The sequence below is a fragment of the Leptodactylus fuscus genome, chromosome 11 (genome assembly GCF_031893055.1).
Source record: "Leptodactylus fuscus isolate aLepFus1 chromosome 11, aLepFus1.hap2, whole genome shotgun sequence".
NCBI lineage: Eukaryota > Metazoa > Chordata > Amphibia > Anura > Leptodactylidae > Leptodactylus > Leptodactylus fuscus.
In genome coordinates, this window is record NC_134275.1 from 3583750 (window position 1) to 3603280 (window position 19531).

The 19531-nt window shown below is 43.9% G+C and overlaps 1 protein-coding gene across 1 annotated transcript in view; it reads left to right on the forward strand.

Moving 5' to 3' along the window:
* COL4A5 (collagen type IV alpha 5 chain) overlaps positions 1–19531 on the forward strand; it is an 89220-nt gene that overhangs the window by 7629 nt on the left and 62060 nt on the right. The window contains exon 2 of the mRNA XM_075259479.1: positions 19166–19219. Coding sequence (XP_075115580.1) covers positions 19166–19219 — 54 coding nt within the window. The remainder of the gene's footprint in view (positions 1–19165; positions 19220–19531) is intronic.

A 19531-nucleotide genomic window follows, 5' to 3' on the forward strand; every position in this document is an offset into this window, starting at 1 on the left:
CTGGCCAATGCATTTCTATGGGGAAAAGTTAGCTTGCGAAAATCGCAAACTGACAGGGATTTCCATGAAATAAAGTGACTTTTATGCCCCCAGACATGCTTCCCCTGCTGTCCCAGTGTCATTCCAGGGTGTTGGTATCATTTCCTGGGGTGTCATAGTGGACTTGGTGACCCTCCAGACACGAATTTGGGTTTCCCCCTTAACGAGTTTATGTTCCCCATAGACTATAATGGGGTTCGAAACCCATTCGAACACTCGAACAGTGAGCGGCTGTTCGAATCGAATTTCGAACCTCGAACATTTTAGTGTTCGCTCATCTCTAGTCTTAAAGGCTATTCTTCTCCTATGTTTCGTTGTCTTCTCTGCACCGCCGTTCGATAGACATTCCGTTTTCCGTCTTTGTGCAAATGAGTTCTCTCGCAGCACTGGGGGCGTCCCCAATGCTGCGAGAGAACTCTCCAGCGACGCCTCCATCTTCTTCAGGAACCAGCCTCTACTCGTCGTCTCCTGGCCTGGCTTTCAATCTTCTACGCATGCACAATCGGCTCTGCCAGCGGGCCTCAGGCAGAGCCGACTGCACCTGCGCGTGGCCATTTTTTTTGTGGCCGCTTACTACAAGAGCTACAAAAAAAATGTCCGCACACAGGTGCAGTTGGCTCTTCCCGCTGGCAGAGCTGATTGCGCATGCGTAGAAGATTGAAAGCCAGGCCGGAAGATGACTCATAGAGGCCGGTTCCTGAAGAAGATGGAGGCGCCGCTGGAGATTTCTCTCGCAGCATTGGAGACGCCCCCAGTGCTGTTTGAGTGCTGCGATAGAACTCATTTGCATAAAGACAGAAAACGGAATATCTATCGAATGGCAGCGCAGAGAAGACATCTAAAGCTAGGAGAAGAATAGACTTTCTTAAGGCTATCCCTACGTGTTAGTTAGAAAAAAAAGGGATTTTAATGATAGGATCCCTTTAAGGCTGAGGCTCCACATTGCAGAAACGCAGCTTTTTTTGTTGCAGATTTTATTGCAATTTTTGGAGCCAAGAATGATTACAACAAAAATGGGAAACCTCTTCCTTTTACTCAATCCACTCTTGGCTTTGGCTCAAAAAACCGCAACAAAATCTGCAACAAAATCTGCAAAGTGGGGCCTCTGTCTTATGGAGTTTTTCAGAAATCCACAGTGCTGAAATTTGCACCAAATTTATCTGTTGCTGCTTCTTTGATGTGTCTGTCCTGAGATATTGTTCCGTGTTCTGTTTCACCCTCTCACTAGAGTGCGATTGTTACAATTTTTGTAGCTTTATCCAATACTTGTATTTTTAGATTTATGCAAAAAGTCCAAATAAACCCAAAAAGTACTTTTATTTTGATTCCAGAATTCAATAATTCTTGAAGTCCAGGTCTTCTGGCTTCTATACAGATCTGATTTTCCAGATTGGATGTCCCCATGTGCGGGACGCCTCAAATATCCCAACAAAATGACAGCATGCGCTATTCTTGTGCGCCCGGCGGAGGACTCCAAGTCCGTCTCTTTCCCAGACTTTCCTACATATGGAAAATATTCCATTTGTTGTAGATGCAACTCAAAATAACCTTTCCTGCACCCATGTGAATCCTGGATTTATAAGCGCAGTGTAAAGCGATGATGCAGCATTACGTATGGCGTTTCTGAACATACGGGCTTATTTCATGGTCTGCCAATACACAATGTGCCCCCTGTCTAAGTGACATCTCCACCATCAGGATACAAAATCACTGATGCAGGCAATCGCTTCCTGGAATATTAACCTGAGCCTTTGACTTTGCCTGAAAAAAATTAGGCTAAAATAAAAGAACCTGGGAAAATATAGCGGGAAATATACAATTAACCACTTGGTTGCCACAGGCGTGTATAGCCTGATGTCAATTACTCGAGCGGCGCACAAGTGTTTCCAATGTTCTGTTTAATCATTGCCCCGAGTGGAGGTAAACAAGGAAATTGCCGAATGGAGATCCAGACGGAGATAGCAAATTATTCCCCAAGTGAAAGCCGCCCCGTGATTGGCCGTATACGGTTTATTTTTCGTGTTTTGCTATTAATTGAGACGAGTTTGGCAGATCTTGGTTTGGCAGATCTTGTGTTGTTTGTATTTGTCACTGACAACCTCCGAACACCTTAAACAGATCACTCCAGATTCAGGCTTGGAGATGATAAGGATGGAATGGGAAGAAGATCTGGGGCCTCGCACTTCTGGCATTGTCTTATCTCGCGCTAGTACAAAAGGAGTGGGCGTTACAATGCAACAGCCCAGATTCTTCTATTTCCCGTCATCATGTCGGGGGGAGTCGGGATTAAGGGGCCACAATCTCATACAGGGCTTCTCAAACTTTTTTGGCTAAATGAGGCGGTTGATAGAGGATCCTGCACTTATTTATGGTTCACACTAGCGTACTTATTCCATCCGGAAGGAGTCTGCATGGAGACCCCCCCGGATGGAATACAATCGCAATTGCAAGCGATGTGCGATAGACTATAATGGGGTCCGTGTGTTTTCCGCGCGGTTTCCACATGAATCATGCAGGGAGGAAAGTAGTTCTTAAAGTACCTTTCTCTCCGCAGGATTTGGGTGCAGACCACACGGACCCTATTATAGTCTATGGGGTCCATGTGCTTTCATTGTGCACCGTTTTTTAATGGGTTCAGTATTCCGTTCGGGGGGGGGTCTACCGAACGCAGATGTGAACCAGGCCTCAGTTGGTGGTATCTCAGCCTGCCTTACACAATGTTTTTGTTCTCTGATTTGAGATCGACCCAATTTAAAAAAAAACTAGATGGAGGATCCCTCTGTAATTAATAAAAAAACAAAAAAAACCCTATATTTTGGACTATAAATACAGGTCAAATACACACAGCCAAACCTATAAAACACATGAAAAAAAACTATCTATGAGCACAGCCAGTAAAGCTGCCTGTGAACAATAACCCATCTATAGTCACACAAGTAGCCAGAAGTAGATCCAAGAACATAGAAGACTTTTCTTAAATTGTAAGATGTGAGATTTGCAGATTCAGGCAGTGAGGAGAATCAACCTCTCCCCTACCCTTTGTGAAGAGAGAAAAGGACCGCCCCTCCACTCATTGCTATAATCAAGGCGGAATGGAATGTATCTATGGACGGACTTCTTTAGTAACAAAAAAGTGATCAAATGAGCTAGAAGGGAGACACCTAGTGGCAGGAACTTTAGAGAGGTTTTTCCAGGCAGAAAGTGGTCACTTTTGTTAATTAAAGTGCATTATGTTTTGGTTCACAATCAATCGCAAGCTCTATGAAATGAGACCAAGTTGTCTGAAAAGTTAGTGACCATTTAAACTAGTAAATCTGTGTGTAAGCCCCCCACAATCTCACATCGATGACTTATCTTAAGGATGAGTATGGAAAACCCCTATAAACTAAACCATTTTTAGTTTGCTAGAGGTGTCCAGAGATTGCTCGAGGCGTCCAGAGATTGCTCGAGGCGTCCAGAGATTGCTCGAGGCGTCCAGAGATTGCTCGAGGCGTCCAGAGATTGCTCGAGGCGTCCAGAGATTGCTCGAGGCGTCCAGAGATTGCTCGAGGCGTCCAGAGATTGCTCGAGGCGTCCAGAGATTGCTCGAGGCGTCCAGAGATTGCTCGAGGCGTCCAGAGATTGCTCGAGGCGTCCAGAGATTGCTCGAGGCGTCCAGAGATTGCTCGAGGCGTCCAGAGATTGCTCGAGGCGTCCAGAGATTGCTCGAGGCGTCCAGAGATTGCTCGAGGCGTCCAGAGATTGCTCGAGGCGTCCAGAGATTGCTCGAGGCGTCCAGAGATTGCTCGAGGCGTCCAGAGATTGCTCGAGGCGTCCAGAGATTGCTCGAGGCGTCCAGAGATTGCTCGAGGCGTCCAGAGATTGCTCGAGGCGTCCAGAGATTGCTCGAGGCGTCCAGAGATTGCTCGAGGCGTCCAGAGATTGCTCGAGGCGTCCAGAGATTGCTCGAGGCGTCCAGAGATTGCTCGAGGCGTCCAGAGATTGCTCGAGGCGTCCAGAGATTGCTCGAGGCGTCCAGAGATTGCCCGAGGCGTCCAGAGCTTGCCCGAGGCGTCCAGAGCTTGCCCGAGGCGTCCAGAGACTGCTCGAGGCGTCCAGAGACTGCTCGAGGCGTCCAGAGACTGCTCGAGGCGTCCAGAGACTGCTCGAGGCGTCCAGAGACTGCTCGAGGCGTCCAGAGACTGCTCGAGGCGTCCAGAGACTGCTCGAGGCGTCCAGAGACTGCTCGAGGCGTCCAGAGATTGCTCGAGGCGTCCAGAGATTGCTCGAGGCGTCCAGAGCTTGCTTGACGTGTCCAGAGATTGCTTCCCCCCCCTCTATATGGCCCTAAGCAGAAAACAGCGATCTAATGTGTTTGACCAGCAAATAAAACTTCCTATGGACAATTCTGCAAATGAAACAGCGTTGCATTAACCTAATCGTCCTCCAGACTACAAAAAGCTAGATGTTTGTTTTTTGCCTATGTTAGGGTCAATCACCCTCTACCCAAAAATGTTACTTATTTGTGTTTCATGATGCGAGTTCTCGGAAGGCTTTTGTGTCAGTACGTTTCAGTCCACATCTGCATGGCTCCATGTCCTTGTATTACAGGATCCAGCAGAGGGGCTATGTGTTTATACAGCTGACCATATGGACCCGGACTCTGTAACAGTTGGAAATACACGAATGGTGGCTCAGCGAAGCCTTGGGCTAGATTTAGTTTACAATAGTGCATTGCCATGTCATAGCATTCGTACTACATACTTTAACCCTGTATCCTGGCACATACTGACCCGTTACCTTTCATTGCTTACTGTAGTCTACTGGCATATCCTCTACTTACTAATGGCGGTGTATGGTGTTGCAGTTTTGTCTTGCTCGCTATGCTATATTGCAGCTACTAAGTGTAAAGCGTGCCGGTAGACAGACCGCAGAGGTCGCTATGCTCTAAGAACTGATCAGTGGAGGTGCCAAGAGTTAGCTACTCCACCTATATACCTTTATGATAGGCCATCAGTATCCTGAGCCTAGAAAACCCCTTTAAGAACCAGAATTACATTTTCTGGAACAATATTGTACATTTATTGTCAAACAACTTTTGGTTTTCAGGATCAAAGAGGGATTTCCGGTAAAATTAGAGCTGTGCCCCTTAATAGGAGGTCACTCAAGGAGTAGGTGGAAACGGGATGGTTCTCCGGCATGAATTTTACTTAAAGGGATTCTATCATTAGACTGCTTTTTTTTCATGTCTGCCATGTTGGAATAGCCTTAAGAAAGGCGATTCTTCTCCTACCTTTAGATGTCTTCTACCCGCCGCCGTTCCGTTCACGGTTTTCACCATATGCAAATGAGTCTCCAGACGGGGGCGCTCAAACAGTACTGGGATCGTCACCTGTGCTGCCTGCAGACACTCCAGCAACGTCCTCCATCTTCTTCTCGCGACCGCCTCTTCTCCGCATCTTCAACCGAAGGAGCCGACTGTGAATGTGCAGTGGCCATTTTTCTGTGGCCAAACGGACAGTCATGTAAGAGGTCACACGAAAATGGCCGTCGCACATGCGCAGTTGGCGCTTTCAGTTGAAGTTGCTGGACAGTCTGCAGGCAGCACTGGGGACGCCCACAGTGCTGTCAGGAGACTCATTTGCATAGGGTGAAAACCGTGAATATCACCGGAACGGCGGCGCGGAGAAGACATCTAAAGGTAGGGGAAGAATAGCCTTTCTTAAGGGTATTCCAACATGGTAGGCATGAAAAAAAGGATTACAGTGATAAAATCCCTTTAATAGAGAGCTATCTGGAAAGACGTAGTGCTGTGCAGAACTCCTAAGGAATAGCAGAGACCTAATGACTGTAGTCCAAGGGCTTTACACCACAGCTCTTAAAGGGAAGCGAGTGGCTTAGTTCTCCCGCTAACTTGCATACCTGGTATTTTTTTGTGGAATGCAGTAAGCGAGAAGGTTAGATCGCAGCGCTGAGTTTTGTTGGCATGTTTGTTCATGCCTGAAAATGAACTAGCCTTGGAATGCATTACAGAATACATAAAGATTATAAAAAATCAAACCAGCGCTCTGGTGTATTCTTAAGGAGGCTCTTCTCAAGTTATAGGGAAGGAAAAATACGTTAATACTAGATCTCCAGGATGCTGAGAAATTCCAGCCTTGGCATACAGGACATGTCATCCGAGGGCAGGAACTCCTCACCTGGAACATTACATTCTATTCTATAATACCAGTCTTTGTTTTTTGCATTGGTGCCGGATATGCTAAATTTATTAAGATTCCTAAAATTGTATCAGGAGGTCCCACATTGTAGAAATGAAATCAAGGGTTGTCAGGGACCGGCATAGCTTTCTGTTGTATTTTGCACTCCTATTTACGTGACATTTATGCCCCATTGCTTGCTGTTCATATAGGCACAGAATATTCCATGGTGGGTTTAATATGTCACTTATTGAAGTGGATTCTGCACGGAGACCAATGTGGGTTAACAAGGGGCCGCTCCATCATGCAACATCAAACTGCAAATCTGACGGTTAGGCACAGGATGCTGCAACAAGAATATTCTGTCTTGTGAATGTATCGTAATGCTGATACAGATATCATAATGGGTTATAGAACACAGGACACCATTCATTCAAGGGATTTTCTGGGCTGAAGGTATCCTAAATCTAGGTGGGGTCTGACACCACAAGCCCATCGACCCTCTGAGATGCAGCAGGAAGCTTTGCATAGATCATCAGTATCTTTAGCCTGGAAAATCCCTTTAATTCAATGGCCACCCTAAGAATCCCGGCTTTCTAGATTTCCCTTTTTGCTTTTACTTCAATTTATTTCCAAAATAGTCTTTTCGTTCTTTATTAACCATTTCTATAATATTTAACCAGGGATTGATTTTAAAAGAGTTTAGGGGATCGGGTCAGTCGAGCGCACGAGTCCTCACTGACATTATAAGTTACTACGGCTGGTGAAACATTACAAGGAATGGGCAGGTTGTTTGTTACAAGTGATCCAATCAATCCGCAGGAATCCAAAGACATTCCTTAGTTATCTAGGGATGGCTGGTCGGAGCTCACTATTAGGTTGCACCATAGTCTGCGTAAGTGACTTCTGCCATCTAGAACTTGCCAGAATTTTCTGGCATATCGATCAGGGTGGTATATGGAAGTTATCATACTGTGCACACTTGGTTATGACACTCTTCTATGTAGTATATTGAAATGTTATTCTGATAATAGCAGCTTCGGAAAAGTCATTCAGGAGCTTCCGAGGATTATATTGCAGACTGAAGGTCTGAGAACAAGTACAAGTTCTACTTTATGTATCTAAAACATCTAAAGTATCTAGGCCATGTAATGACATTTTGCTGCTGTAAATACTCCGTACTGTGCTCCACCTTCCATATCACGAAGACAGACTGTATTTGCAGATTATAAACTGCCAGAGATTCCATTTTGTAGTCTGATTCTCAAGGAAACAGCAGGGAAATTGAAATCCCCCCTCCCCCAGCAGCCCTAAATTTGGCTTGCTCTTGCAATTTTTATGGAAAATATAAAAAAAAAACAACCTCTCTCTGCTACTTGTCCCCTGTGTGGTATCATTTTGGGGTGTTCTTGGTGTTAAGTTCAAAGGAAGGAACAGGATGGAAGTTAAAACCAGCATAGCTCCTCAGATCCTCTTACTTAGCAAGGTTCATCCTGTTGCAAAACAACATGGAGGTACATCCACTTACAGCAGTTGGTTCCACACCTACGGCATCTTACACACGAGCAGGAGTGGCTACTCTCTTGACTTTTTACTTGATCCTTTGAACTTGTCCTCTATGATTATTGGAAAATGCATGGCACGTCTCGGCCATGGATACCTAAGTTTTACACCCTGGTCCAGCAGTGGAGGTATTCAGCAAGTTCAGATAGTCTTGGTTCTGCAATCCTGGGATCCATTGACAAGGGACTGCCAGTCAACCCTATCTGCCACTAGCTACTCTGAAGAACTGAACGTGGTCTCCCACCATCTGTTTTCCATATCTGTGGCTAAGGCTCCATGCACACAGGTTTGTGCAGTGTGTTTTTAATGTCTAGCACACTGACCCATTACTATGGCCCCATATACACACCCATGTATGGGACCAGGAACCTGGGGAAAATCTTAAGACAAGTCCTCTATCTATCTGTTTTGTGGCTTGGGCTTACTGAAATAAATCAAGGGGTCCTGGAGGCGTAGACAGCACAAGGATGCCTACCTGGAATCCCTGGCGAAAGTCTGGGGGCTTCTAACAACCACTAAATTCCTCCCACCTTCTAGATTAACTTCTAAGTGACCAGCATAAAGCTGGAAAGTGCAAAAAACAACTATAAAGCTAAGACCCCATGTAGTGGGCTGAAGCAAAAAAGCGCTGCGGGAAAATCCATGGCAGCAACTCTTCAGGGTTTTTCTCGCACCTCTTTTCACACAAAGGAAACCTCTGAAGAATTTCTGCTTCCATCATACCTATAAGGCTGGGTTCACATTGGGATATTTGGACCAGATTTTGACACGGAATCCTCGTCAGAATCTGGCCCAAAAACCATTGACTTCAATGGGAGCCGTTACTACTTTTTTCCGCTAACAGTTTTGTGCCGTGTGCGGAAAAAAGAAGCGACCTGCCCTTTCTTGCCGCAGATTCTGCAATGTGACACTCCTTCCTGACTAGGTCCATTCACTTGGGCCTAATCCAGAGTGGAACGCCACGACTGGATGCCTCCGCCTCAAAATCTGGTCCAAAAAACCCCCCATCTCAACCCAGCCTAAGAAATCTGCTGGCATTTCCTTTAGTATAATTGACATCCTGTGATTTTCAAGAAATGCAACGTATTGGGAAATCGCAGCGTTTCCACTGCACGTATTTTTTTGCAATATGTGGATGGGATGGGGCCCTTGGCCTTAAACAGTACAGTGAGTACTAAACATTACTTGTTGCTTTCTAATGTTATCACTTAGACGCGGTTCACATCTGCACTCGGGTTTCCATTCGAGGAGTTCGCTTGGGGACCCCCCAAACGGAAAGCTATATGCATAAAAAGCAGTTACCTAAGGAAACCCAAGGACTTCATAGATTATAATGGGGTCTGTGTGGTTTCTACTCGGTTTCTACTTGCAGGACTTTTCTCTCCACATGTTTTGTGCAGATACCATACGGGCCCCATTGTAGTCTATGGGGTCTGCAGGTTTCCCAAGTAACCATTTTTTTTATTCGTATAGGTTTCCGTTCAGGGGGTCCCCAAGCGAACTCCCCCAATGGAAACCTGATGGGAGCTGGGCCTTTAGAATGTAATAGTTTACAATGTAATCGCTTACAATGTAACGTTTCAGGGCACCTTGTTATTTTTAGACTTGTGTCTAGATTAGGTAATGAATTTGTGTGTTTGTTACTTATTTTTGGATTATTCTTGGCAAACTTTTCATTCTATGAATGAATTTGTAGAAATATACATTGTAGCGATTTGCAGATTGTTACTCTGTATCCAGAACTAGTCTTTAATTTCCTTGTTAAACGTTTCTAATGAGAACCCCAAGCACACGAGGCTTTCAGAAGGTAGACGTCAGCTTCATTTCAAACTGCAATTCCTCAAACACTTCAGACGCGCGTCTCAAGACTGTCGCTGAGCTGCAGGTGATGACAGGCGGATTTCTTAGCTGTTAAGCGCTAGTTCATTTTCAGGCATCTGGGAGTTATAAAGCACATTTATTAGTATAGCAAACATGAATGAAGAAACTCCCAGCACAGTGTTTTCTTAGTATGGAAGAGCCCAGTGTGAAGTGGCCGGCGCGGTTAATAAATCCCACATGCTGTTTGATTACATCTGGAAATGGTTTTTGAAGAAAACCCCCGAGGTTCATGGCGGGAGGCCTGGGTAACATTTAAACAAAATCCGGATATCCTGAAAATTTGAACAGCATCAGCAGCTCTGCCCCTCATTGATCTCACTGATTTAGTGGGAAGTGCGGCCTGACACTGATGGAAAGGATATTAAATGGGAGCGTTTACAGCGGCACGAGTCACGCATCATTTACTTATTCTGTCTCCGTAACCATTGTGCATGTGTGTGCGGAAATTGGGAATGGGATAAGTCATTGTAAAGTAGAGACCTTGTTCCTTTTGGGAATCACTATTCTGGATGCAAATGATGGGGAAATAACAATAATACGTTTTATTTAGATAGATCTGACATGTTCCGCAGCTAGGGTTGAGCAATCGGGATCGGAAAAGATCAGATTCTGATCAGAGATCGAGCGAATTTCACGATCATGATTGGAAATCGGATTTTAAAATCGATCCTGAAATCTGAAGATCGGCTCAACCCTATCTGCAGCACTTTCCGAATCCTACAATAACCTGTAATAAGGTCGGTAATACAGCTTTATGTATTAGCATATAATATGTATCTGTCAGCGTCTCATCACACTGTATTGCGGTACTCGTATGTTTGCAGGAAATACTATAAGCACAAACACTAAACATGACTGTAGCCAAAAGGATCTATTAGGCTGAGGTCCCACATTGCAGATTTTTTTTTTATTGCATATTTTGCTGCAGTTTTTTGACTACAAAAAGAATGGGAAATCTATAGGAAGTTCTTATACTTCTTCCTTCTGTTCAATCCACTCCTGGCTTTGGCTCAAAAAAAAAAATACAACAAAAAACAGTGTTACTTACCTCTCCAGGCTACTTCTGTGACATGACTGGGACCTGCATCCTTATGCATGCGATGCAGGTCACCTGAGGTCACATGACTTCCCGAATGTCATTGAAGATGGCTGCCATCAGCAGGGAGTGCAGTGGAGCCAGGGATAAGTAAGTAACAATGTTTTTAATGGTTTTCTCCCCCTGGGTCTCTGATTATTTTACTCTGGGGTCTAAAAAGAGCCCAGAGTATAATAATTGTTCATGGATGTCCACAATAGAGCATAATACAGAGTACAGGGGCCACTATGGGACATAATACTGTGTGCAGGGGCCACTATGGGACATAATACTGTGTGCAGGGGCCACTATGGGACATAATACTGTGTGCAGGGGCCACTATGGGGGATAATACTGTGTGCAGGGGACACTATGGGGGCATAATACTGTGTGCAGGGATCACTATGGGTCATAATACTGTGTGCAGAGGCCACTATGGGACATAATACTGTGTGCAGGGGTCACTATGGGACATAATACTGTGTGCAGGGGCCACTATGGGACATAATACTGTGTGCAGGGGTCACTATGGGACATAATACTGTGTGCAGGGGCCACTATGGGACATAATACTGTGTGCAGGGGCCACTATAGGACATAATACTGTGTGCAGAGGCCACTATGGAGAATAATAGTGTGTGCAGGAAAGTTCGCCACGGGGCCCCTCCAGACATAGTTACGCCACTGTTGCCATAATTAATGCTGTAGCAATCATTTGTCTTGATACAGGTTTGCATTGCACAATGTAAATGGCGTTTTACAGGGCTGTGTAGTTTGTTTAGCTTCAACTCCTCTATTTGTCTCCGATTCCCCATTTCTGACTCTACAGACCTGGTGTAGAAAAGTGCTGCCCGACTTGTTCTAATGTCACTCAGTATATTGTCCAGTGTCCCCTAAGCCTCTGTTCACATCTTCAATAACGATTTCGTTTTTTCTGCTCTGCCATGTGATCAGATCTTCAGACTGTTCTGGGTGCAGCACATGACACCAGCGACACGTGGCAGACACTTTTGGCTATAATGGGGTGCTCTGGGTTTCCGTCAGGGTGCTCGGCATTCTGTTGGACAATATAACAATGATTACTAGGCTAATTGATCAAATCTACAATGGAGGCTCCTAATGGACTTAGAGCGTCGTTTGGGTATCTGCAAGTGTAATAATAATGACCCATCCTAGGACAGTATATGCAGCGGCTATATAGTGGCATGTGATGGAATTCTTCACCTAAAGCAGATGGCCTGGGATATAATGTGAATAAATGATGCGTCTTCATTGTCTGTTCTCCAGTACATATCTGTGATTCTGCCACAGAAACTTGCCCATTCTTGTTCACAATCCTCCCACATGACTGCCAAAGCTGTCCCATCTTATGATTACCCGCATCCAGCAAAGCCGGCCAGAGCAATCTTTTTTCTCCTTTGTCCTCTGCCAATATGAGCTTTTTCTTCGGTTCTTCTATCCTTTTGGCCACAATCCATTTTTGTGTCAAGTGAAAGCAGTTCACCTGCACGCTAAACTTTACTTGTCCTCATTTTTGTGGTGCGGGAATATGCGCTGCTCGTACATCACCGCACTGATACATGCATTGATACACATCTATAGAAATGATGCATCAGCGTGTTTGCACACATAGCTATTAGATTTGTGAGTGGTATATTGTCTTATTGGAAAAATCACGTTGCATTTGGGCATGAAATGTTCTCCTGAACACATTAATTCCAAATGTATTCCGCAACATATGTCAGTTCATTATGTCAATGGCAAAGGGCCATACTTCGTACAAGGTTGTACTATGTTGTATATGTTGTAATTTTCAGGTCTGTCAATGAATTGCAGATGCTTACAGTTGCATGAAGTGATACAGATGGGAACTAGACTTCTATGAATGAATCAGGTTGTTAGTCTTCGCTATCCATGACTTTGCTATCCTTTCTTATTTTACGTTTTTCTGCCCTTACGTCTGCACTTTGCAATAATGTTCCCCCCGAGCCTTGTAAACTGTGAATCCAGGGTTTTACAATCTATAAAATACACTGCCACCTAGAGGAAGCTTGTGGTCTCATGAAAGCTTTGATGCGTTCCGCTTTTTAATTTTTACAAAGTCATATAATGGACAATAAATCCTAAAATACAACCGAGCAGGGATTTTGTGGAAACCGGTTGAGGAACTAGTTTTTTCTTCTTTATATATTCGTAAACGTATCTTTGTATAGCATGGGGCTCAGTGATGTAGGGCTGTGTTTGGGTTTCTTGTCTGAAGGTGTCAATTATTTTGCAATATTTGCAATCGTGTAAAGGTTACATGCATTCCTTTTGTAGCCATTCTTGGCTTTGCTTTAAAAAAACACAGCAAAATCTGCAACAAAGAAAGCTGCGTTTCTGCATCATGGGGCCTTAGTCGTAAAGGGTTTTTCTGGGTCCAAATGGCGATTTCATATTGATGACCTAACTACAGGACACCTCATCTGTATGTGATCCATTAGACTGTGTGTCGGACCCCGCACAAATAAGCTATTGCAGCAGGTTAGCTGAAGCTGCTAGTGGACGGGGAGCGAGGGCAACATCATAGTAGATGAGGTTGGATGAAGACATCAGTCCATCAATCCAACCTATAACCCTACAATCCCTACAGTGTTGATCCGGGGGAAGGCAAAAAAACCCCATGAGGTTCCTGCCAATTGCCCCATTTCAGGGGGAAAAAAATCCTTCCCCACTCCAATCTGGCAGTCAGTATAAAAACCCTGGATCATTGTGTTCTTAAAATCTAGAGTCCATAACCTGTTATACATCTGTTCTATTAAAATAATAGGAGCTGCTCAGCAGCCTTGTCCTCTGTATAATGGAGCTTCTAGGGAACTGCAGCGCCACTCCTAGGAGCAACGGGGGCATGCTACCTGTCCACAAACAGCTGATCTGTGCAGGGTCTGTGTGTCGCACCCTGACAGACTGATGACCAAATATACAAGATTCTAGCATATTTTATTATCAAGGTTGAGATGTAATCATGATAGTAAATCTGCAACATTGTCTATAATTATGTATTTAACCCAATGTTTTTACCTATGGTCATAGGAGCTGAATGGTCTTGCACATGCATTATGGGAAAGCTTGCTCTGACCATTGGTACAGTGCACAGCATTGCCTTACCTTACATGCACCCTGCTCTGCTTATATGTAATGCATCCTGACAGCTCACTGTCTGCACTTTCCTGTTGATGTCATTTGAGCCTTTAAAATATATGTCAGCCATACCCAGATAGGATGTCCTGCACAGACGCTTGGTGGTATCCTGGGAACCAGACGAAATCTAACCCATAAACTACCTGATCAGTGAATACATGAATATCATGATCATCAAAGGAACAAAGAAGCAGAAAGAGCCCTGTCCACAAGAGCTTACAATCAAACTGCTAGTGCTATGGGTTACAGTATGATTTTAACAACTCAGTTTGTCATATTCATCCTACACCAGGCCTAGACATCCATATGGTTTGGGGCTGTGCTGGTGTAAACCTTGATAGGAAAGAATTATTTAATACAGTGAGAATATCTGTTTTTCCTAAAAGTTCTGTTCTGTGATACCTAAAGGTACCAAGGCAGCAGCATAAATAACTTACACGGCCAAGTTTCATGGGTTGTGCGAATCTAGGCTTAGTCTCTTTAGTCTCTAGCACTGCAAAAGCTTTGACTTTCTGCAAAATATACTAAGTTGCACTTAACCTTGTTGCTCCCTTGTGCAGCTGCTTTCAGGTCCTTGTCCGGTATCCTGACCTCTAGGGATGACGTTTTGACACGGCCAAGTGATCTCAGTTGTCTTCGACTGCGACACGATGACCACAAATATTCTATACCTGATGGCATCTTTGTGATCATTGTGTCCTGGTCTCACCTGCCATGACATTTGCACATTCTAATATTATAACCATTTATTCAATAATAAATTCAGCATTGTTTTACGGGAAGGTTTTTTTTCCTCCAGGATTTTCTTTTCCTTAGTTAACACCTTTGTTTGGCTGGTAAAGCAGAGGAATGTGATCTTTTCTTCACACAGCCTGGCCTTCTAAGCAGCAGAGCTCCTAATTTCACTTAATTGCAAGATCATATGCAAGGGACTTTGCAGGCCAGTCTGGTGAGATGACCTCCGACCTCCACGGGTCACTAGTCACAGTTTCTCGCAGGAAACAATAGAGACTCAAACAAGGCTTTTATCTTGGTTCCTTACATACCGTATTGATCTATAAAACCTACAGTTTTATGTAGTGATAGACATTAAGAGAGTAATAACATATCGCTATAACACATGTATGTATAATATAAATGTAAGTAAGAGATTTACACTGTAGGCATGACTGCTTCCCATATTATGTGCTTGTATATACATAGCACAATGTGGTCATTGTAACTATGGATTCAAAATGTTTATATGGGAATATGTTTCTTTTTTTATTTTGGGGTGGGGGCTCGTCCGGGATGTAAATATGTTATTTTTGGGGGCTCGTCCGGGATGTGACTAAGTTAAGTTCTATGTTCAGCACCATCAATGGCCCATTTTATTGTATTTATACCTTTTTGAGCATTTTGATGCAGAAAATTGTCTTAGGGCCGGTCATCATGCATGTCAGTTTACGGAGTCGAGTGAAAAGTGCACATGTTGCTGGATGGCCATGAAATAGAACGTGCATGCAAGAGTGTAAATCTGCAACTTTTTCAGTGCCTGCCAAATTGTGGCTTTTTTCCTAGACTGTCTCCTATTCTGTAATTGTGCTTTTAGTACAGGCTAGTAATCCTGCAGTAATGCCATGGCATACAGTATTATAGATGACTCCGATACTGTGAGCCCGGATGTCCAGGAAAGCCTATATATATATATATATATATATATATATATATATATATATATATATATATATATATATATATATATATATATATATATACACACACACACATAGAGACTGGCCCAACGGAGAAAAAGAATTTCTGCCTCCAATAAATCTAAATTTAGTTATTTCACCCAAAATCAAATGTACAAATCCTTTTATTCGCCGCCTATATGCGGAAGATTCTGTTCATCACACAAGTCATCCTACTCTACTTTTTTTTTTTTCCCTTCTAGCCTAAGGGTAATCCAAGTACAAGAAACCTAGATAATAGGAAATAATAGAAGTTTGTATAAGGAATAAAACAAGGTGCATGCCCCTCTCCATAGCGTCCCATGCTGTCAGCCGCACTACGTGTCAGGTAGAATCGCACAGATCCTCGGGCTAGCTCTTGGAAAACTTTCTCCAATTCTTCAAATGAAAACTAGCAGAATGTTAAAAATGTTCCTGGGAGAGACAAATTCCTGTGAGGCTTGTGATTGACTAGTATGAGAAGCATTCATGGCCCGGGGACACCTTTTATAGCACTCCTACGACTTGTCATTACATTACACAGGGCCGGCCCCAGACATGATACTGCATTCTAGAAGTGTCCGGACCACCTGTGTCACTGACAGAGCGCCTCGCTGGGATCACGTCAGCTTCTTGGACTAGATGTGCAAACCGCTGGGTGTTTCCAAGAAAGATCCAATTTATAATTGTGCAACCTTTGTATACTCATTTACAGGTATATAGAGAACATTAGGTAACTAAGCCCAGGTTATAGCTCATCGCTGTATTCACAAACCTGCTGGTTGTATCTGGAAAGAGTAAAAAGACAGATCCATATTACAATGCAATGCTGCATTCTGTCAGTTAGCCCCCTTGCACATGACCGTGTTTTTCCCGGATAGCACACGGATTCATTCATTTCTATGGGTCCATATACATGACTGTGAATGAAACAGTCACATGTGCAGGCCAACAGCCTATGGAACTGGTCCGATTTCGCGGCCCTGCATTTGCAGCTCCTATGCATTGAATGAAATAGGCCAGAGAAGCGCAAATGACATCTAGTCGTGTGCAACTGGCTTTAGTCTTAGTGCACATTGTATCTGAGCTTGTCATTTGGACTGTATGCTAGGAACATTTGCATGGGGCAAAAGTCTATAGCAGAGGTCTCAGACTCCGCTAGGTAAATAGGCTGCACATAGCAAAAATTGCAAAAATTGTCCCCATACAGTGACTTGACTCTCATCACCGCCCTGGTACAGAAGTGATCATTAGTACGTATGTCTCTGCTCCCCAGCTATGCTCTTCCCCTGTTTGGGGCTCAGTCCTGGGTGCAGAGGCCATGACTGCATTTACTGCCCAAAGTTTAATGTCGCCTGTGGTCTACAATGCTGAAAGTGGTATCTGTGCAAAACTGGCGGTATCCCACCTCTGCCCACATGGCACAGATGAAGCCTCAGGGCCACATCTTGCCCACCGCCACGGTTTTGAGACCCCTTCCCTATAGGAAAGAGCAGCAGACCAGGCTTTCAGTTATATAGGAAAGCACAGCTCCTTGTATTTTCTTATACAGCTACCTTCTAAGTTGGTGCTATACGGCAGGAAACTTTTGCCAATGTCTAGCTCTGGTGGATAGTATATAGCGACCGATTTATAGTGTCCTGTGCATGTGATCTAACTGGAGAGAAGGGGCGCCCTCTAGTGATCACTTATGTCTATCACAGGCATTCTTATTCATTGGGGACGTCACTTTTTCATGCTTTTTTTTTTCTCAAGTTTCTCAGCAAGGACAGAAACACAAAGGCGCAAGGTCAAATGGAAGCCCATTTACCTATAAATACCGCTGTAAGAAAAAAACATGACATTAATGTAGGCTGACAGAAAGCATGACATTCTGGGATCATGAACTTACTTTCAGTAGCCCGGTGTCGCCCTTCACAAAAGATACATCTTGAACTTTCTGGTTCAAAGTCAGTGTCCTCCTCAGTAAGAAATTTCCACATGTATACTAGACAATGGGGTGGTGGGAAGCGGAGCCCCCTGCTAGGGAATGCTGAGAATCTGCTGCTACAATGTATGGTGTCAGCGGAGTGACGTGTGTGCTTTATAGTAACTGAATATAAAAAAGCAATGGAAGGCTACAGCATACAACGAGGGTATTTAATAATACTATATTGTATCTGCCATCAGGCACATAGTAATGGCATTGAAGAATTTAGTGCAGCCGTGCCTGTATACATAGAGCTGGGGAAACCCATAAGAATCGTCTGCTCATTTATACTTGTAGTGTCGATGAAAACTGCATTGCAAATTTGATGCCAATGCAAAAAAAAAAATCACTTTGGGACACTTTCACCAAGAATGGCATCTTTGGGAAATTCGGCAGCCTGTCCACTATGTGTATGATCTCCTTCATAGTAGAAGATTTACTCTATTGCCTAATACTAGACCTGGAATACTCCACTACTTTTAGAGAACGTCCACTGGCCTGGGTATGTCCTCGGGTGAAGGTCCAAGCTTTACGTGTCCAGGGATTACATAGGCTAAACCATCACTGTAACTCTTCCCAGTCCTGCCAATGGTTCTTTGACCCCATATAAACATACAGTGATTCCTTACTGCCCCCCATACAGTATATTGCTACACTTCACACCATACATAATATAATGCACCCTTACTGCCACACAAACATTATAATGCTTCCCCCTTTTCTAATGTCCCCAAAATGTCCTCCCCATAGTATTACGCCCCATATGAGACCCAACACAGTATAAGGTCACATTACTGCGCTCCATGCATATAATGCCCCATTAGAGCCTCGCAATCTGTATGTGTGTGCGATCTGTAACAATTTTCTGAACTGTAAGTGTGTTGTTTGTAACAATTTTCTGTTCTGTACATGCGTGCAATCTGTAACAATTTGCTGATCTGTAATTATGCGATTTGTAACAATTTGCTGATCTGTAAGTGTGTTGTTTGTAACAACTTGCTGATTTGTAGGTGTGCGAGATTTGTAACAATTTGCTGATCTGTAAGTGTGCTATTTGTGCGCTGCCTTCTTCATCTTATACTGCTGGAAACACTGGCCTATACATCCATACTTATACCATATATCTTTTAGAAATATTTAAGATCCTATTACTGCAAAACTCCTAATTTCTTGCCCCTTCTCTGTGCTAGATAGCAATGACTAGACTGATCTCCTCCTGCCTTTCATACGAGCGGGGGGCCATGTGAAATTTCAGGCTTGCTTGTTCACCAGTGGGTCGCCTGGATCTGCTGACGCATCTCTTCCCCGGGCTCCATTGTAACGTCTTGTTCACAGATTAGCACGGCCGCTGAGCCAGCACTTCTGCCAGCTTTGAAGATTATAGTAGTAATCGATTCTGGCCTGTAGGGGGCAGCGGCTCTCATCATGGCCCCCCGATATATTTGTTACCCTGCTCACGCCCATCAAGTCATCCTATTTAACCACTTGATTGCTGCAAATTTTGATTGTAAATGAAATGTCAGTCTAAATCCAAAATCTAATTGAATGTTTTTGTTTTTTTTCACAGGCTTGCCAGGGATGTTCATCAAAATGTGACTGCAGCGGCGTAAAGGGGGAAAAGGTAAATGCTACGCAGCCGGGCCTATGGACACTTTGCATTACGTTGTGTACTGGGGAATCCTGCAATTATTGATAGCAAGGACCTGGAGTCTGGTATCTGCTATGCACTAGTTATAAGACAGCACAGTGTGAATACAACCTGTATGACTTGCACATGTTGAGTTTTTCCCATGGCAGCCTTGGCACGCTTTTATTGAGGTTAGTGGCACATGCACACAACTTTGCCAGTAATGATGGAATCCGCTTTAGAAATGTTTAATCCTATCTGCCCGCGGGCTAGTAACAATCCAGGAGGATATAAAAAGACTGTACA